Genomic DNA, 20,386 nt, shown 5'->3' on the forward strand with positions numbered 1-20,386 from the left:
TATGAGGAAAGAAATGCATTGTTAGACCTCATAGACACACACATTGTGTTTTGGCAAGTAACACTGAATGTAAACTTCGTAGGTGGTTAACTTCCCCACCACTGATTAAGAGTGCCATAAGCTGCTTCTCTAGTCTTTCCAGTGGGAAGCATCCAGTAATGTCCGCCACACTGCCCGGGACACAGAGGGCTAGTCTTCCTTCAATTTTAACATTGTACTTATTTATTCATTTTGATCATTATTTCTTATTTATTTTGTAGTTAATATTGTACATGCTAGTGGCTTTCTCATTCTAAAAGGGGACCACTCCCATCAATAACAAATGCATCATGGGATACAGATGGTCCAATCAAATGTTTTTAAAAGAAACAGCGGAAATCTCAAACAGCACAGAAATCAGTAACTTCATCTACATGTGTTTAGTTTCACTTGCGCACTAATGAAAATGTCATGTTGTGGTATATAAAACATACATATCCCCGCTGCTTTTAATCTTTGGGACTTAGAATGAGCAGAATTAACTGGAGAACATAATTGAGTGTGGTGAAATTACGACTCTAAACTCTGAGTGACCACATGAGCCGTGCGAACATAAAGGGATTATGCATGGTCCCTAAGACTTTCACATTGATGGTTTTAGCTAAAGAGCCAGTGTCCCATGCCAGAGTCAGCCATTCTGCTTGCTGGTGTAATACCCACATATACTATCCTTAAGGACAACTGGTGAAATAGGAAGCCATTTAATTATATCTGGTTCCCATGTTGACCCGGAAAGGATTTCAGTCTGCTAGTGATTCAAATATCATCTGACAGGTGCTCTGCTTTGTAATATTTATAAATGTCCCTACTTAAGGGTCCTGAGCACCAAAGCCCTCCGGCTTGGTAACATTTTTAGCCTTTATCTTTGGTTGGCTGCACTTGAGGGGTGAAAGGGTGGGAATGGGGTAAAATTATAAAAGACACTGCTGGCCATTTCATGAAGAGTCTGACCTGACATGTGGCATACTTTCTTAATTCCTGAATACGCTGTGTGATTACGGCTCAGTGGAGGCTTTAAAAGCTCAATGAGAAAGTGATGATACTACGGACACAGATATAAGACCCATGAATGATTACAGTGCTAGTGCTTTAAGCAAGGAACCCCATATCTGTGCTTATAATTAACTTTACTTATCGTAGGAGACTCTTGTTTCAAAAAGTTAGAGTCCCGCTCTTTTCATCTTTGTCTCACTTTATTAAAACTGGTTAGATGGAAGAAGAAATAAGGATACACTCAAGCAGTGCTGGTGAAGGCCAAACAGAGGTGTGTGTTGAGTTGTGCGTCGTTCAGACTTTGAAGATACTTTGCCCTCATCTGACAATTCTGCTTCAAACTATTCAGTTCTGCATTTAATGCGACACAGGTATGTAACTATGAATGAACACTTTATGTTATAGTGTTTTTCCTTTACGCCATTTCATTCAGCTTTCTCTAGTGAAAATGAATAACTGACCATGCTACATCTTATATTTCTGTGGTGCAAGGAATGTTTTAAGAACTGTTCAGCAGTTCCCATGAAAATCTTTTTCTATAACATTTGCCATAGAGTTTTCAGGTTCTGCGGAAGACCTGCTGGAGACACACACTGCTCAATATTGGATTTATATAATTTAATACTTTATCATTTTAATAATTAATTTAATTCAATAGTGCAGAAAATATCAAATGTGTAACAGGCTGAAAGGAGAAAAAGAAAAGAGTTTTTTTTCTGGATTTTTCATTGATCGTGTTCTAAACGTATTAATCAGCCTTTCTGTTCGGCCAGACGCTGCAAACTTTATGCTCACAGTGTACAAATCAATTAATCCGTCACACGATGGAGCTCACACAGTGTGTAAGCACAGTATATTATATATACATACATACAATGGGGTGCAAAAGGCTAAACCTAAAATTAACCATCACAAAAGAATGTCTGACCCTTTCCGGAACCCAATTCTAACCCTAACCCCAAAAACCAAGTGGGGTCCAGCATTTTGGTCCTCACAAAGCTGTCAGACGCCACAAGTACAGTAAAGTATTGCACTGGGGCTTTAGTGTTTTCTCCCACTCCTAAGTCGCTTTGGATAAAAGTGTTTGCCAAATGAGTAAATGTAAAACAAGACCGTTCTCACAATGTCAGTTATGAGAGCACAGTCTTTTCACATCCCTCATCCTTAGTTACGTCACTGTCAGTTTTCTGCTGTGTCCAGTTGGAAAAATTAGACGAGCAAACAGACCAGCAAAATTGCTGCCAACAAACAGTAGCAGATATTTCGCGCTCATCTTGGCCACTATTGATAATGTTATTGTGACTTAATATTTAATACATCGTCCTGTCATCTTCGCTGGATTTCCTGTTGTGTTTACACTTGTGTTAACATACCTCTTCCATTAATAATGTCTAGTGAGTCACAATGGAGATTTAAACAAAACAAAACAAAAAAAACCACATATTCTACTTGTTACTACCACTAGGAAGTATTACCCAGCTGAATTCATCCAGTAAAGAAGCATCAAAATGTTTGAACAATCTAACTCATGGCAGTAAAAATAGTAAATAACAACATTTTGCACACGGGTAGCAAGCAATCATAAACTGTATGCAGCCGTATTGAACAGCAGGGAAAAGTATTGTGTTTTTTGGACCCAGCTGGCCCTGCGTGTGTGTGTGTGTGTGTGTGTGTGTGTGTGTGTGTGTGTGTGTGTGTGTGTATGTGTGTGCACTGGACAGTAAATTGAAGCATAGAGAGGTAAGTCATAAAAATTTAAACACAAGTGGAATACAAAGATGGCAAAAAACTAAAAAAAAAAATAAGGCCTGGACTCATCCTCTGTAAATTTTCCAATGAATGTTCAGGTTCGAGCCTCTTGACAGACGTGAGACAGCAGCTACAAGAGAACTGCTTAACAATGCACTCTCCATAAGAGCTGATCGCCTTTATACTTGACACAAATTTGCTTAAGAGCCAATTTAATGGCTCATTGAGGTGAGGACTAATTCTTTAGGTTACTCACACTAAATGCATTTAAAGTAACAATAACATTTATGGAAAACAGAGTGGTGCCCAAATTCCAATTTTGAATTCAATTAATTTCTTAATAAGAGAAATAAAAAAAAATAAAAAAAACAGCCCAGGACCCATACTGTGTCAACAGAAAACACTTTTCATCACGCCATCACTGTTGAAGCATTAAATGAATGGACAGCAGTGATTAAAAAACAAATGTGACCAATTCATCAAATTTAATATCGAAGTCTTTTACTTGCAGTGCCACTGACTGAAGTGAGACTCAATCATCAGCATTTCAGCGACATGGGAAGGTGTCTTGCTGTAATCAACAGGCTACACTTTAATAACTGACTCAGTTCTTGTTCAATTTCCTCCCATCTTAATTACTGTCCATAAGTACAGTGGAGCTCTCCAGACCGAACAAAGCAACCTGCATGGAGCCTCAGTGCTTTAAGATCAAACGTAGTGGATTTCATTAAAGTCTCCCCTCACTTGATGTTGAAAGCAGATTACTGTATCCCTTGCTTGTTTTTTCAGAAATATCATAATTACAATACCCCATACATTTGTATAAAAATAGAACTTTTTGTACTGACACATTAACTATTTCAAGAGGGCAGGTTATATTGACCAAAACTAGACCAAACTCCTATATAGGCAGCTAATGTTTGAATGTAATTCATTCCCTCAAGGAAAAAAAAGTGTTTTTATTAATTCATTAATTCATTAATTTATTAATTAATTCATTTATTTTTATAATTTTAAAACTCTCTTTTAAAACTCTCTCTCTCTTTAAAACAAATCTTTAGAGAAGTACGGAAGCTGGGAAAGGCCATATAATTATCCCGTTATCTTGAGATAACAGAGCTTTGTTACGGCGAGATCACACAATAATTGTAATATTGTAAAATAAAGCTCTGTTCGGATAAAAAAAATTATTATTCCGCTATGTCGAGATAACTGAACAATTATCCCATTATCTTGAGAAAACGAAGCTCTGTTCGATTAAAAATATGAATATGCCTCAGCTTCCGTAGAATTTGAGTTCTGATTATTAAAGTACGACATATTTTCTCTGACATTGTCTGTATCTTGTGTTGTGTGTAATGTATGTACTGTTATACTGTATGTATATTATGAATATCATGTCACTCATCTAAGTTAATGTTTATATGAGCGTAGCTACCATGTACTGTATTGTCATGTTAATTGAATGGACTTGACACAATAACAGAAACACTTACAGTCTCAACTTAATGCAATTCTATACAATAGCTCTGGCATAAATAGCTTATAATGTTAAGTGTTGAGACTTTGCAACACTTTGTATTCTGCAGAACCCACATTGTTGCTGACATCTACGGCTGTTGATGCCACTTATCTTCCTTCTGGCTTCGAGAAACCAAACTAAAAGCACACAAAGCGCCGTGGTCTTAATTTCAACATCAAATGCTTCATGCTGCCCTTTGAGGTTGGGGAAAAGGTGTTGTGTGAGAGGCTTTGAGAACTCCTTTAATCCAAGCAGCATTCAGAAAATGTCAGGCTCTTTAGTAACAGAGAAAAAAAAAAAAAAAAAAAAAATTGTCATATGTGGAAATACTCACTCGTATTCGCTGCACCTCCAAGAAGACAGCTCTTTGGAAGGACTTCTCCCAGATAGCGAGGTCTGTGGCCAGCTCTACCCCGAAGGTGTGGCTCTGGCCGTGGCCGACCAGAATGCTGAAGCACAAAGACTCATTGTCCTGCTGCTCAGGTGAATGCTCCAGCCCTAAGTAGAGCCTCGCCTGGAGCCAGCAGTCCTCCGCCATCCACAGCTGTAACACAAAACCTTCATTTTTACATGTTAAGGAAAAGGTTTTGCTGTCTCTTCACCTTTTAATGCTTAATTCAGTCTGTGGGAGGAAAAGTAAATTACTTGATTCTCAGTTTAAATGAAATCCTTTCAACATATCTTGGCTTGTGGATCTGAAATATCACTCCAGGTCAAGAGAGCCTTGCTTAGTTGGCTCCCTGACACACTATACTGTCTGCTAAGAAAGAATAAAAACAGCCATCTATACTGAGATGAGGACTGCAGTGATCAAACTTTGAACAGCCCTGATGCACATCACAGCACCCTGCTCTTAACATACCTTGTGAACCTTGAAAAGAACCTCATAGAGGTTATACGTTGTTTCAGCTTGTCCCCAGTCAGCGGCACTGATCTGAGAAATAAACATCAAAGAGAGTGAGATGAAGAGGCAGCATTTCAAGACGAAAAGCAAGTTAAAGTAAGGCAGGTAGCTTAGTTGTGCGAATGCACGGATGACTGCCACTGTCAGGGAACAAAATGGATTTATCCTGTTGCACTCTGCACAGGTACAAAATAAACACTAAGACTAAGGTATCCCAGTGGTGTAACAAGTACAGAAATACACCGATCCACAGTGCAGATGCAACTGTAATAACAACATTAAGGACGTGCACAGGAGAGAAGCTCGAGGAAAAAAATCTGAGGATCCCCTATCACATATTTAGAACATATATATTTTTCAACTTCAGAGAGCCAACTTCCAGGTTTCTGTTTCAGAAGTAATAAAATATGATTCAAACTCGCATTGACCTTTGTAATAAGTTTACAAAGAATTCATCCCTGTAACATGATCTTAACAGTCAAGTTTCCATTCACATTTTGTGCAAATTTTAATCAAAATTCCAGACAATTATTGACATTTATGTTACATGCATCATGTATGTCATTTTTTTTTTTTTTTTGCATAAGTCAGTTTCTATCATACTTTTCTTTTTTTTTATTTTGTCAATACACCAACTCTTCCACCTAAGCAAGGTTTAAAAAATGTTTTTCACTATTTTTCCACTCAGGTTTTTTAATGTGCAAACTGAAAATGTCCATTAAAACAGCTGGATTGAGATGCAGTATGTCATGCAGTTCATTCAGTCTGTCTAGGCAGAGATGGTAATTTTATTAAAAACTATGTAATATCATTGTTTATTTAAAGCTTCTGCTGTCAGCAGCCTTTAACGAACACTGCTATTAGCCCCAGGCCCCTGCAGATTTAGCCAGCAGAACAGAAGAAGATGTCACAGCAGCAAAAACACAGGCAGAAATAAACAAATTACTGAGGGCTGTATTACATTTACAGTATCAAGGTCCTGGGATCGTGCATGATGGCTCACTTTACACTGTCATGGCTTACTTGATTAAAACAGAGCCGTCGTTAATGTTTTTATTATTAAAAAACAAGTGGAGCAGCTGAAGCTCGTTCCAACCCTGAAGATGTTTTTGGATAACAGATTAGATGTTGCCATGTGCTGCCATGCTGATACATTTTCATGAGAGCTGAAGTTCTTTTTAATGCTAACTAAAATTTTGCTGACAAAATTATTTCTGCTTTACTTTGCTACGATCAAAAAGGTTCAACTTCTAATACAAGTGCTGTAGTCGATACTTGTAGAATACAACTGGGAACATGTTTCACATTTTCACAAAGGCCAATGAAACGAGCTGTAGCTTGTGTATATGAAAAGATGCTGCTGCACATGTAGTGGCTTAATCAAACTGCAACAACTCAAAGTCTTTCATATGAATCAACAAGACCAGAGTTTATATTAACTCTGTAGTAATATTTGTATAGTAAAAATCTGAACACCATAAACTTAGATTTGAGTGATTTGGCTGGATTTAGCCAGTTCTTATCATCCATTAAGTGATGACACCACATACATGCAGAAGTGGCTGATTACAGTTGGGTTCACATTGACATTAACATCAAACACTATCTAAAAACAAACATGTTTTGACAGTAATAAGAAAACAACAGTGTTTCAGTTCTTTGTCTCTGAGCTAGCCAACACAGAGATTCTCTGATATTATTTATCAGCAAAACCATGATAGGGTTTTCATATCTAGACTCCCGCCCTGATGTTATCTCCACATCTTGTAGGGTCATCAAAACAAGCACAGATTCAATGATGCTCTTTATTTTCTCTTACATTACACAAATCCCATGAAAAGACCAAAACCTACGATGAGTTACTCCCATCAGCATGTGATGCCAAGACAATGATATAACTTATGCAATATAAAATATAACTTTCCAAAAACAAAAAAAAAACAACAAAAAAAACACATCACTGAATCACACAATCATTCATTCATTAGCATGAACACACAGGCTGTACATTGTCTTGGTGCTGCACAATACACACTAATGTGCTAAATGTGTATTAATCCGCAGCTCAAAGTAGTCCCCCCAACAAACACTGCTATATCCTTCTGTTTAAGTAATGTTGGCTAAAAACTACAGTGCCCAGAAGTTCTGGGAAAACACTGCCTTTTTTAAAAATGAAAACACATATTCATGACCTGTTTATGCAGATTCACAAATGGGCGTGAAAAGCTGGGGAAGTGTTGAGAGACTAACGCATTATTGCTTTGGATCTTTTAATAAGATTTGTTGACAATAAAAAAATATAGAATATCATCAGCAGTATGCTTTATGTATTTGTGGAATAAAGTAATATGGGTCTTTAAGGGGTGACCACAGCTTACTATAGTAACCCTCAGTAAAAACAAGGGCAGGGTTGTAGATCTGGGTCACATTACTCATCTTGACTCTTTCACACCGCTGGCAGACTGTCATTACTCTGGTGTAAAGGAACTATTAGATTGGTGCTTCAAATATCCCTAGGTCAAATGAATTGCTATGAAAACAAGTGAGCAACATGTTACACTGAGCAGTGAGCACATTTTTACATGCCCCGCACAAAGACAGAGACCGACATGGGGCTTCTCAGTAGATTTTGTTTTTGTAGGGTGTTTCACTAAAGCACATGTATTAATGCTAACCTAATGCAATCCAGGACATACCGTATTAAAACCCTCTACCTCAGGATTATTGGCTACAGCAATATTTCAACAAAAGCCAGAGGGCAGGTTTGGCATTTCACAACCCACCAGCTCCATCCAGTAATTCTAATGACTCTCCTATACATCCATTACGTTTCAAGCGATCTGTTAAAATCATGGATGAGGATGTCTCTCACTAACACCTCATCGACATGATTGGTCGGACCAAATTGATCAAGGAAAATAATGATTTTCATTTCTGAAACTGTTCTGCATTCAGGGAAGGTTTACTGCCGGTCTCACCTGCTCTCAGGCTACAGTTATTTTCTTTTTTGTTAAAGCACCACAAAAGGCTTAAATTCTTCTTTTTTTTTCGTTCACTTCAACTTCAGACAGACCTTCGACTGTGCATTAGAAAAACTCTTGCATTCTTTGCCTGTGGCATGTTCTGTGTAAAGGAAACATCCATGACATTTCCTGCAGCATTTAGACAACTTTTGGACCATATATGGTTCATTAAACAGCATTCCCTCGTGTTAATGAGTGTAAGCAAATTACTTGCAACTGTGGTTACATTACCAATCTTTGTGAACAAATAAATGCAACAAGAGTTTGGAAACTTTTGCAACAGAACCATTGGCAACTGAGATCCCTAGAGAAAATACAGACATCACCCACCATGCTGTTAAAAGATCTCCCACAGCGATAGTTCTCTCTTTGCTGTGGTGATACGCGGAGCAGAACGAAAGACAGTCCAACCCCACACAGGCCTGTTTGATGGTATCAACAAGCCCAGTTTGAGAGTCTCAGATTAAACAAGGCCAGACTCTTGTCCCTGCCATGGAAACAAACAGCTGGAGTGACCATCTCTAATCTTACACACAACATCGATGCAGAGAGGGAATTGCCAATATGTGCCATACAGACAGCCGTGTAATATGCTACAGAAAGGGGGTCCTCTACGGGGGGCCGTGCTGGACCGAGACTGTAGCAGACTGGAGGAGATGGAACCACAGATTAAATGCACTGGTCTCCAGCAGGCACGTAATCCGCGGTGACCTACATTACGCATAGATACGCGAGTTGAATGAAACATCCGAATTATCCTGGCCAGATGAAGCACTTCATTTCCACCAAATGAAATGAGAGTGTCAGTGGCATGGCAAAGGGCAGGGCTGGCAGAATCCTCCAGAGGCAACTGGTTGAGAAACAGCCAGCCGACCCTCTTAGCTCTATGTCACTTTGTTCATGAAGAAAGGCTGAGGCTCATCTTAAAGGCAACAGTTTGCTTATTTGCTTTTCATGCCGAGAGTGAAAGAAAATGATTGATATGACTCTCATGTCTGTATGGTAAATATGAAGCTATAGACAGCAGCTGGTTAGCTTAGCGTAAAATACAGACAAAAATTGAAGTATAACGATGGCAGGTTGTGGCTTTCATTAGAGGTCATATGCTGGTCCATATCTTGGCTGGGTGCAGCGTCCTCCTGGGTGACTTCCTTTTATCATGCTAAGCTAGCAGTTTCCCCTGTTCCCAGTCTTAATGCTATAGATATTCTAAGCAAAGCTACGCTAACCGCAGTGGCTTCATATTTACGATATAAACATCAGTGGTATCAATCTTCTCTGAAGTGTATTTCACAAATTGTTGAACTATTATTTACTTGAATGACACTTCGTGAAAGGTCCTCAAAATGTTACAGTTTACACAACCTCACAAGGTGTGACAAGAAACACTTGGGTGTTAAAAAAAAAAGGCCACAAAGTCCACAAACAGGTTGAAGTTTGTCCTCACTGTGCAGCTTCAGAACATGATTGAAAACCTGTCACAGCCGGTTAAATTTATAAGAGAAAAAACACAAACGCCAGCGTCTTCTTGGGAATCTCCTAAAAAGAGAAGGTGAGCCACAATAGGTTGTCAAACAGAGTTAACGTGTGATGAAAGCTCTCCAACAGTACAGACGACACGCCGAGACAGAGTGAGCAACTCATAAATGTGCATACCACCCCACCTTGGCCAGAGAGTAACTGCGATTAACCTGCTGAAACTCTTGCCAAATGAAGGAAGAAGATTAAAAGAGTCACATTTTTGGCAACGGCGGTTTTCATACTAATGGGAGAACAGAGCTTATGTCATATCGCAAACAAGCGGAGCACAAAAGGAAAAATCCTGTTCGCCTCTCCTGGCAGTCAGGGCGGGGACTTTTTAAGCTACCAGTAGACAATCCAAATTTTGAGGGCAGTAAATATATACATTTAACAAAACCTAAATGTATCTTACATGTGTTGAAACCATTTATTAAGGACTAGAATATCATCAAGGGCATTAATAACTGTCACTATGGCCACCTTGATGAGCTGCTGATGCTGATGAGCTGTTTGACACAGGCACACACCATCGGCAGCCATACAAGGTGCTGGCCTGACCTTCTGGAGCAATTTGTTGTTCAGTGTCTTGCCCAAAGACACTTGAACACATGGGCTGGGGATCAAACTGCCAACTGTGATTGGAGAACGACATGCTCTCCCTGGGCCACAGTGTGGCTGTAAATTTCTAACTCCATAATGCGCTTTTTACTGTAGTTAAAATGGAAGATAATGTTACATCAAGACGGTTTTTCACTTTCAATCTGTGACTCAAAGAAGGTGTGCATAACACTTGGTAAGAATTAGCAGGTAACAGGAAGATTTTCAATTAATCAAACACTGGATCAGTTAATTTTACTGATTACCTAATGAATTTCAAGCATATTAAGAGTCCCAAAGTCCTAAATGCCACTTGGTTGCAAATGCATTAGCAGCCGTACATGCAAATAAAATGAAAATAACCATTTTGCAGTAAGTAATACATTGCTTGTTTCAGTGCCGCCTAACACACAGCCATGGCAACAACAAATATAAATTCATCAGCAGTTACTGCACGCCTGTCTTCTCTTATTCAATTATAACTGAAGCATACAGTATTTTGCAGATGCTGCCAACTTGTTTCAAAAACAGAAAACAATGGAAAGCACAGCGGGGGGCAATCGCAGGTCAGCAGCAGCAGAAAATCATCACGTTTCTTAAACTCAAAAACAAATGAAATAATAATAATAAAAAAAGCCCAGAACATATTTCTACGTTGAGCCAGATCAAGAGAACTAATGAATTATTTGTACCTGAGTGTAAGTCATGTGGGCCAGTGTGATATGCTTCAGATTTTGGACAAAACCATTTCAAATGAGCTTAAAATGAAATCACACTGTGTCTTTTGAGGTGAAAGGTGAACAACACAGGAAAGACAGGAAAAGACTGATTACCGGGGGACTTCTGAAGATATAAAAATATGGTCCTCTCAGTGCCAGGAACTTGAACGCTGCGGTTCGACCAGCAGTGCTGCCCTCGGAGCTTTCACATGCCCAGCCCATGTGAACAATCTGCACAGATGTAGAGGATTGACATGTAGACAATTTCACCATTTGATTAGATAAAAAAAAAAAAAAAAAAAGGGGGAAAATACACACAATAAAAATCTGTTCTCTGCTCAATAGGACACAGACCTGAAAAGCACAATCTGCACTGTCAAAACAAATGAATTAAACAAGAACTACAGTGATGCAGCTTTTAAATTTAAAAAGACTCCCCTCTGTAGAGTAGTACTGCAGTCTGCAGCTGCACTGCAACAATTTACCTTTGCTCCACACCAAATTGACTTGGGATGTTTCTCCGCTCTTCTTTAAACAGCATATCTGCACTGTATGTACTACTGCTTCATGTGCTTCACTCCCCCCTGAATCTTCCCGTCTTCACTCCTTCCCGAAAATACCATCTCACTTGTGATTTTGCTCTTTTGCTTAAAGTGATGAACTGTATGACACAATTAAGCCTGTGGATGCTTCACTGATGAAGACGTGTTTACTGGCTTGAATAATTGTATTTATTTGGCACTTTGCCCCATAGATTCAGAGCTGCTACAAGAGCTGCACTTGTATGCAGAGGGCAAACATTTCCTGCAGAGAAGGGTTTGCCTGAGCAGGGATCTCCACTAACTAGACATCTGGGGAGACAAATCGAAGGCATCAATGTGTAAGACCATGATATTGTACAAGCTAGCGTCTGCTGAAGACCTCAACATCTTCACTTGACAAACATCTATCCAGGTCAGGACAGGTCATCAAGAGCTGAATCACTTTCTTAGGGATATAATACTGACCTAGATGAGTGCTTCATCTATATACCAACCATATCCTCTCCTTACTCTTAGAGTAAAGAAGCACACACTGTTTCATTTTTGTAGCTCTACTATCACTGCATCAGTTATAACTGTCAGCGGTGATGTGATGTGACTGTTTGTGACAATAATCAGTCTGGTTCCAAAAAGATGTGCTGGGCTGGTATGATGCATCAGGCCTGTGTCGGCATACCTGATCATCTGACGCGCAGTATTTGTTGATGATCTTTATCTAAGAGAAAAATAAAAGCAAAACAACAATCAGTGACATACTGTATATGACTACAAAAAGCTGTGAAATTTATTATCACATAATGGTAGTTTTGCTCATCATTTACTTGTTTTCTCAGATTTCTCAGATAAGATTTCACAACTGAGACCACTGATGTTAATGATAAAGTGCAACAAATTGCATCGTTGAATTTATCCACACAGTAACCGCCATTACGTTTACTCACTTATAATGTAGAGCTTAATATTGTATACATGTAATATATAATAGATGACACTGTATGTATATAAATTTAAAGGCTTTAAATTCAGAGCAAGCCAAAAAAAAAGCTTGGGAGATGGCTTGCAATGTCCTGTCAGATTCAAGCCAAGATGTCACTCATAAAAATGTAATGCGCTTTAGACAGTTCAGCCATCAGGATGTGCTAGCTAGCGATGAAGCAGAAATCAACAGTGTTGAGGATGTTGTAAAGTGCTTTACGATACAGGACCATTAAACGTAATCTAAAAAGAAATATACAGTTAAAATTCTCAATAATACATTTTATCTTCTCTAATGGGAGCCTTGTTGGTAATTTAACCAATTTTGTTCCATCAAAAGTATATATAAAGGCCTAAAATAGGGTATGACACACCCACTGAGGAACATATCTCAAATGCTGTTTCAAAATGCACTTTTCTTTTGAAGGAAACATTATCACTCAGCCAGAAAAATGCTGCTAACCAGTGCCAAACATTTTCATGTTGAATGCACCCCTGGTGTGTCAGCATATCACACTCAGCATGGTAGTTGCTCTTGTTTGTCTCACCCCAGTTACAAACAGAAGGTACACTGTCACCTGAAATCCCTATATTATTATTAGACTCTAACAAGCTGCCCAATTCTTTCTGTTTTAGCGCCTCTAAAAGAACATCAAACAAACAACATCAAATAATCCTCCGCCCGAGCCAGATGACACATCCACATGAAAAACACATGAGGGACCCCAAGGGTGTCGGAGTCTATTTAAAGGTTGTAGGTCATTAAAACAAAAGTTCCGCTCTCTCCAAAGCAGGCACACAATTACATCCTGATTGGCCATTTAGCAATCACACACCCCACGTCCGTAATTAGGTGATGCAGGCATGAATTAATCACATTTTTTTTTAAAGTGCAGCTGCGCAATCGACAAGCACGGGCATACAGTACATCTTCATCCTTAACCAAAAATGCAGCGCATCATCAGTGTGATAATCAAAGTGAAATAGGAGGAAATGAGAGAGAGACAAGTGCACATGCCGAATGACTACTTAGCAGTCATTAATTAGGTATGGGAGAGCCTCTTTTTTTGTCAGCAGAGAGGGAGAGGTGCCACTATGACTCAATGAGTGCTCGTCAGGAACGGTCTATTAAAACCATGCTGCACTGTAGTCTGTGTGCGAGTGGAGAAACATAACAAAAGTGGGCAAAATACATTCATTACATGTTGCAATGTTTTCTCTACTCAGTGGATAATAAAAGCTGAAATGTTGAGACTCCTTAAAGTAATATTCTGCTCATTTATATTTGTTAAATTAGCTGCATTAATTTCATTAGATGATATGACAGGCCAAATTCTCTAAGTAAAAATTAAAACCTTGAATATCTGACAAAAATCTACTGCATTAGATGATGTTATGCCAAGAAACATGCTTACATGTCATTCGAGTTCACTCAAGGCTTCACATATTTAACATGATCACAAACAGCCGACAATCGCTGGTTTTCTTTTCCCCTTCAGTTTCAATAAAGACTCGCAGGAAGATCCAACTAAAGCCTTGAATGTCTAGAGATGGACTTACGTTCTCCTGTGTCAAGTCATTGATATTTGTAGATATTGCTTGGAGCCAGTCTGTGCTTTCTGCTGCAGTGCAAAATTGAAGAATATTGGTGCTGACTCCATCCAAGGCGAAGACTTCAAAACAGTTGGACCTGGAGGAACGCAGAGGTCAGATATTAGAAGTACTACAGACGACTGAAGGAAAAGTCGGAGCGCCCCGTTCCTTCTGCCATACTTCAGCTATAGGACTTACATTGCATTACTTCATTATATATAGTAGAGCTTCTTTCATGAGCCTGATGGTCACGTGACACCTAATTATAAAAATATCTCCATAGCAGATGCTCTGCAGAGGCAAATCATGAGTCCTTACATATTCTGAGCAATGCTGGTCATATTTGTGACAATATTTCTCTAATCACATTTTTTTTTTTGTGGTGAGGTTACAACTCTTTTTAGAATGAAATTAAATGACTACAAGATAAAAGGCAGAGCCAAGCTAATAGCTCTCATTAAAGAGGAGAAATGAATAGAAGTCCTGAGTGTTTCATAATGTGAGAGTGCACATGACTATAAGTTGTAGTTGAAGTAAAAAGTTGAAAAGAATAGTTTGATATTTTGGGAAATACACTTTGGAAGAGAGTTAGACTGATAGTTCCCATTCTAACACCAGGTTAGCTTAGCTTAGCATAAGCACTGGAAACAGGCAAACAGCTGGAGAAAACATCTAAAGGTTGCTCACAAATTAACATCTTATATCTCATTTGTTTAATTCATGCCAGAATCAAAATGTAAAAATGACAATTTAACCTTTTACAGGGAGTTATGTGCTGATCTATTTCTTGGCTGGGAGCTGTAACTTTCTTTGGAGGGAGCCAGGCTAGCTGCTTTCCACTTGTTTCCAGTCTTTATGCTAATCTAAGCTAACAGTATGCTGTACCTTTATATTTATGGCATCAATATTCAAGACTGTCCTCCTGTAAGAAACAAGCTAGGTATTGTAACGACAAAAGGTGGTTTGTGCAGCAGGTTCTTATGACCCATTGTTACGTTTTGTTGTTAGGCGACATCTAGTGGTCGTAGTAATTATGACAGGAGCAAATGGAAAAGATGAGGTTGTGGTGGATGGATGGGTCAGAAAAACACAGGAATATGATACAGGAGTGAGGGGTTCGATTCCCATGTGAATTCAGCAGTTTATATTGTAACCATGACAACCGAGGTCCGGTACACCTGACGTCGTAGGGGTACTTTTTCAGGAGACACTCCTATGGGTCGTACCACCTGTAGTGTTGTTCAATTTGGAGGAATTAAGGAAAGTAGTTGGAAGAAAGTAAACAAGTGTATATTTATAAGTCTTCCTTTAGCAGCAAAACTCGTTACACTGCATTTCAAGGAAGGCCTCTAAAAAATAAAGCAGTGATGAAATACCATTTTTGAAATATTTTGATATATATGAGGTATATATATAATTTAAACTGACTATTTCTTAAAAAAAATGTATTAAAAAAGCCAAACACAACTGTAGAGAGCCCTCTGCATGACATCCCCGAAGTGGATAAGACATGTCAAAATAATACACCTTACAGATCACACTGAGAAAATTACCCTTCACAAAACATTTACAGGGAGAAATGAGGATTTTATTTTTTTAACAGCACAAAGTTATTTTGTATTTTGGCATCTTTTGGGTACATCATCCCCTCAGAGCGCCCTGAGGTTAAACACTGCTTTGCTAACACAATTACATTTCTCTGTTGATGGGGTGTTGATGTGGTCACCAAAGAGAGATTGCACTCATCAGCAAAATGTGATACTTTCTGACATTTAATTCCACTGCATTCTCACGCTGCTGACACGTCTATCCTCGGAGACAGTTGTCACGAAACATGGAAGCAGTTTTTGTGTGATGGTTAAGTAGTTCCCAAATTTCTAAAGGCTTGAACACAAACGCTGCATGAGGAGCGAGGGAGAGGTTATGGCGGTACGTGAGGTGAAGCCTGATAAACACAAGAGAAACAATAGGAAGGTGTCAAATGCACGGTATGAAGAGAGAAATCTTCTAAGACAGCTCCTTAAGCCAAACAGTTCTCCCCAACTCATACACACAGCAGTTCCTCGAGGTTAGATGTTACGAAGTCAGCATTCCTAACAAATCCTCTGGTGAGCATGACTTCTGCAATAAGCTTGTTAAAATCTTATGTTCCGCTGCCTGTGTACTGACCCAGTGACTCTCCAGTGGTGATTTTCACTGAACTTAAATGTTTCTTTTTTTTTTTAATTTAACAAGAGTACAAATTCTTTCTGTGTCAGTGTGCTTGACTCAAATTAGCTTCATTCTATGATTTGTACAAATGCTTTGTCTTGCAAGCCCAGTAATGTCAAAATATCTCTTCTGTTACTGCAGGGAAAAAGTGAGCATCTGATGACGCAGAGTCTACAGTATATCAGTTAGATTCCTTTCAATTTATGCAGAACCTTTGAGACTGTGCAGTAATGGGGGGGGAATGCGAGAGGGGATGAAAGTGCAATGAATGAAGAGCTCCAAACCAAGAGATTAATCAAAGGAACGGACAGCTGGCGGATCAATGTCAGGAGAACACAACCCTGTCAGGAGGAGCTGCTAAAGCCCGTCCACCTCCACTGAGCAGGACAGAAATCCTCACAGAGAGATCGGATCTAGGGAGCGTGATTCTTTCATACATCTGCTCCATTCCCAACGGCACAAATTATTGTGCCCTGCCTGCTGACTAGGCAGTAATAAATCCACTGAGACAAAGCAGAGACATAGCACCCAGTCAACACACAGACACATGAAGAATGTATGGTGGAGAGGGGAAAGTGTTTTTGAGAGGACTCCAGCTGTTAGTGATGGTACGAGTGGCAACAAGGAGGAAAATGTCCCCCAATTAGTGAGTGAAATAGGCTGGATTTGAGGCATTTCGTCTTCAGCATAATTAATGAGAGAAATATGTTTGCTTTTGATTTTCTACCAAGACATGCAAAGATGTAAGTTTCACTTTGAATCCATCAGGCTGATCAAACCAGTAACACACAGATGAAACACAGAATTAGATCATCAAGTATAATATGATCCCTGTAATTAAAATTATAATCCTTAAGATGTCACAAAATCAAACCGAATTTCTGATACTGCTTATATTTGGTAGTTTTTCTGTGTTAGCCTTTCAATATATTTACATTATTTCTCTATATAGTGGTTATCATTGGTAGTAGCAGAGCCCGCTATTCCTCTAATGTATTCAGCCTACCTCTCTGCACACGAGACATTTACAGGAAAATAAAGCATGCACATAATTCAGTGAAATTTTATCTGATGATAACAGCCTAACTGTTTACTGTTCACTCTCCTTGAGCTGTATTAAGTCTCTGAGAAAGGAAACCAAACATCTTGCTGCTTCACATTTCCATGTGGCTTTTATTGTGAAGCAGCTACAGGAAAACCAGGAAACAGGACTGCACTGTAAACCGATACACCTCTTGCTTCTCTTGACTAAGTAGCTGCTCAAGGAGAGTTTGTCCAAGACTGAAAACTTTTTTTTTAAGTTAGTTTGTTTTTTTATTAGATAGTGACAGTGGAGAACGACAGGAAGTAAGGGAGAGAGCAGGTGAATGACATGCATCACTTGGTCCTGCTGAACAAGAGTCGGACCAGGGACTCGCTGCTCAGGGCATTTCAGCCCATGCAGCATGCATCCTATCCATTCAGCCATCAGGTCACCCCAACACTGAAGTCTTGAAGTGATAGTTCAAGTTATTTGACATGGGGTTGTGTGAGGTACTTATCTATAGTCAGTGCATTACCTCCAGTAGATTGGAATCAGCATGCTGCTGGTTTAGAGAAGCACAGGCTGGGTGATGTGCTGCTGTGGGCGGGGTCAGCAGAAAAAACGTGTTTTAGCAACTTAAAAAAATACGCACAGAAAAAAAACCAAAAATCATTTCATGTTTACACTTTATTTGGAATACTTTCACTGCTTTATCTAGCCGCCAAACAGCCCTTTCCTTTGGAACTGCACTGTATTACTCCACAGATCAGCTGTTTGAGTCAGACAGAGCTAAGTGTAGGTGTGGTTGTGTGTACCTAGGCAAACCAACTGGCAGCGCGCTGATCCGAATCTACTGCAGGTAATACACTTACTAGCCTACAGATAAGTACCTCACACAACCCCACGTCAAATAACTATCACTTTATGGTTTACAACTTTAAGTACTTTATATATAACTGATGGCTAACACTGTATTCTGTATGCAAATGACTGCTTGTTTTTCAATAAGAAACCAGCCAGTAACTCTGAGTGTGGCAGGCAAAGCCCCGTTAATTTGCAAGGTACCTTCCATTTTAAATATATCTGTTTTGACAGGTTAAACAAAAGGCTGAGAAAACCTCACTGAGTAGCTACTCTGACACCTTAGTGTAGCCAATAAAATGTGTACAAAGGAAAGAAATAAGGCCTGCTCTCTGCTTCTTCACTGTCAGCTATCCATGTGGCCTTGTTTTCAGACTCAGACAAACACAAGGACAATTCCCCAATTCCCGTCATGGAGTGGATTTAAATTGGGCAATCGAGAGGAAAACTATGAGAAAATATTTCTGTCACCCCAACTGGGAGTATATGTACTAGCAAGGATCGCCAGAACATTGTATAACCTTCCAGATACAACAACAACAACAACAACAACAAGAGTCCACATCAACATTAGATGAGAACATGCGAGTCAACAACACCAACCCTTCAACACTAACGGGAGCTCCTCCTGCTGGAACGAGGAGTACTGGCCGACCTCAACACCTTCAACAAGGAACACATTAATAGGTGCTTATATGTGGATTAATAGGTGTGCTTCCTGTATGCAGTATGTCAGTACTCTGGTAACTGATGATTTAACCTTTTGACATTCCAGCAATCCACAAAAACACATAAAATACATAACAAATACACACAAAGCTGCTCTAACCTATCCAAACCCAGACCCAAATTTGAGCTGTACTTACTTATATTGCAACTGTAACAAAACTTCAGATGATGATGTTTAATGTCAACACCAGTTTGTTGTCCTTTATAATGCTGATTGGAAATGGTTGGGACCTCAATTTAAAGATTCACTCCAGACATGTTTTAAACCAAATACTATAGTTGGAGTAATCATTTGGGTCTGGTCTGGCTTTTTATTTATTTATTTATTTTTTAATTTTTACAAAAAGAAGGATTCCACATCACACTTGTGTTAGTTAGAATGGAACACAATTTCCTCCAAACTAGCTGCGTCACAAAACCCTGCGTGAAGGTACGCCACTTAAACGTGAGCACAGAGAATCTTTCCGTCCTTCAGCAGATGAGTGTAAAAAAAAACAAAAAAAAACACAGCCTTCCAGTTCCAAACTCCACACGTATTCTGCACGGTGAAGCTCAGACATCACAGTAACAGTAAGGAAAACACATCTCTCAGTTTTTCAGGGAGACTTGAAGTTGAGATCCAGGTGATAGATTCAAGCAGGAGCATAAAATGTTTGTGAACATGAATTTTCTTCAAGGTTTCTTATAAACCAATTTGAGAAAAAATATTTTATAATATTATGTAATATTGGGAATACCATTCTGATTTCACTGCCTAATAAATTATCTAAATAATAATAGATAATAATCCTAATTACTGCCATTATTAAAGATCCAGCATGTATGCTACTGGCTAACTTGATGATTGATGTTTAAGTGTAACTACGGGTTACATTTCAGCAGCCTTGGGAAAAATTTAGGTTTCATATTTGATAAAAATTAACCCAACTCGGGTGGTGCTGAACTAGAGCTGCTGTGCAGTAACTGACCACCACCTTCAAGCTCTGTGTATTCATCATCCAAATCATTCTTTATACAAGTTTCTTATCTCTGGCAGCTGCCCAATGAGGTGTCCAATAAACAAATTTAATAAACATTTTTAATTAAGTGTAGAGAGGAGATTCATTGATTATATGTACCTGATTTTTTGATTTATGCAACCAGAGACACCCTAAATGCAGACTTCTGTTTTGACTACAGCATGAGTGCAAGAAATGATGGCAGACTTCAGGTGAATAATTTCCAATTTGAATTAAAAGCAATTAGAAAAAAGGTTTCATTAAAGTCATTTTTTGCAAAAACAGCACCTCAAAGGCATTAAGAGCATAGACACAAGCACTTGCCAAACTGCAACTTTCAGTATGAATACCGGTATGCTTTAAATCCAAACTATTATGGTACAGTT

General features: G+C 38.9%; 1 protein-coding gene across 2 annotated transcripts in view; it reads right to left on the reverse strand.

Moving 5' to 3' along the window:
- Window positions 1-20,386, reverse strand: part of sntg2 (syntrophin gamma 2) — an 88,053-nt gene that overhangs the window by 12,863 nt on the left and 54,804 nt on the right. For both annotated transcript variants that reach the window (XM_022750583.1, XM_022750582.1), the window contains exons 10-14: window positions 14,145-14,274; window positions 12,286-12,324; window positions 11,182-11,298; window positions 5,166-5,237; window positions 4,638-4,847 (exon numbers count right to left, since the gene is read on the reverse strand). In XM_022750583.1, coding sequence (XP_022606304.1) covers window positions 4,638-4,847; window positions 5,166-5,237; window positions 11,182-11,298; window positions 12,286-12,324; window positions 14,145-14,274 — 568 coding nt within the window. The remainder of the gene's footprint in view (window positions 1-4,637; window positions 4,848-5,165; window positions 5,238-11,181; window positions 11,299-12,285; window positions 12,325-14,144; window positions 14,275-20,386) is intronic.

This window comes from Seriola dumerili, unplaced genomic scaffold, assembly GCF_002260705.1.
Source record: "Seriola dumerili isolate Sdu_G_001 unplaced genomic scaffold, Sdu_1.0 BDQW01000149.1, whole genome shotgun sequence".
Taxonomy (NCBI): Eukaryota; Metazoa; Chordata; class Actinopteri; order Carangiformes; family Carangidae; genus Seriola; species Seriola dumerili.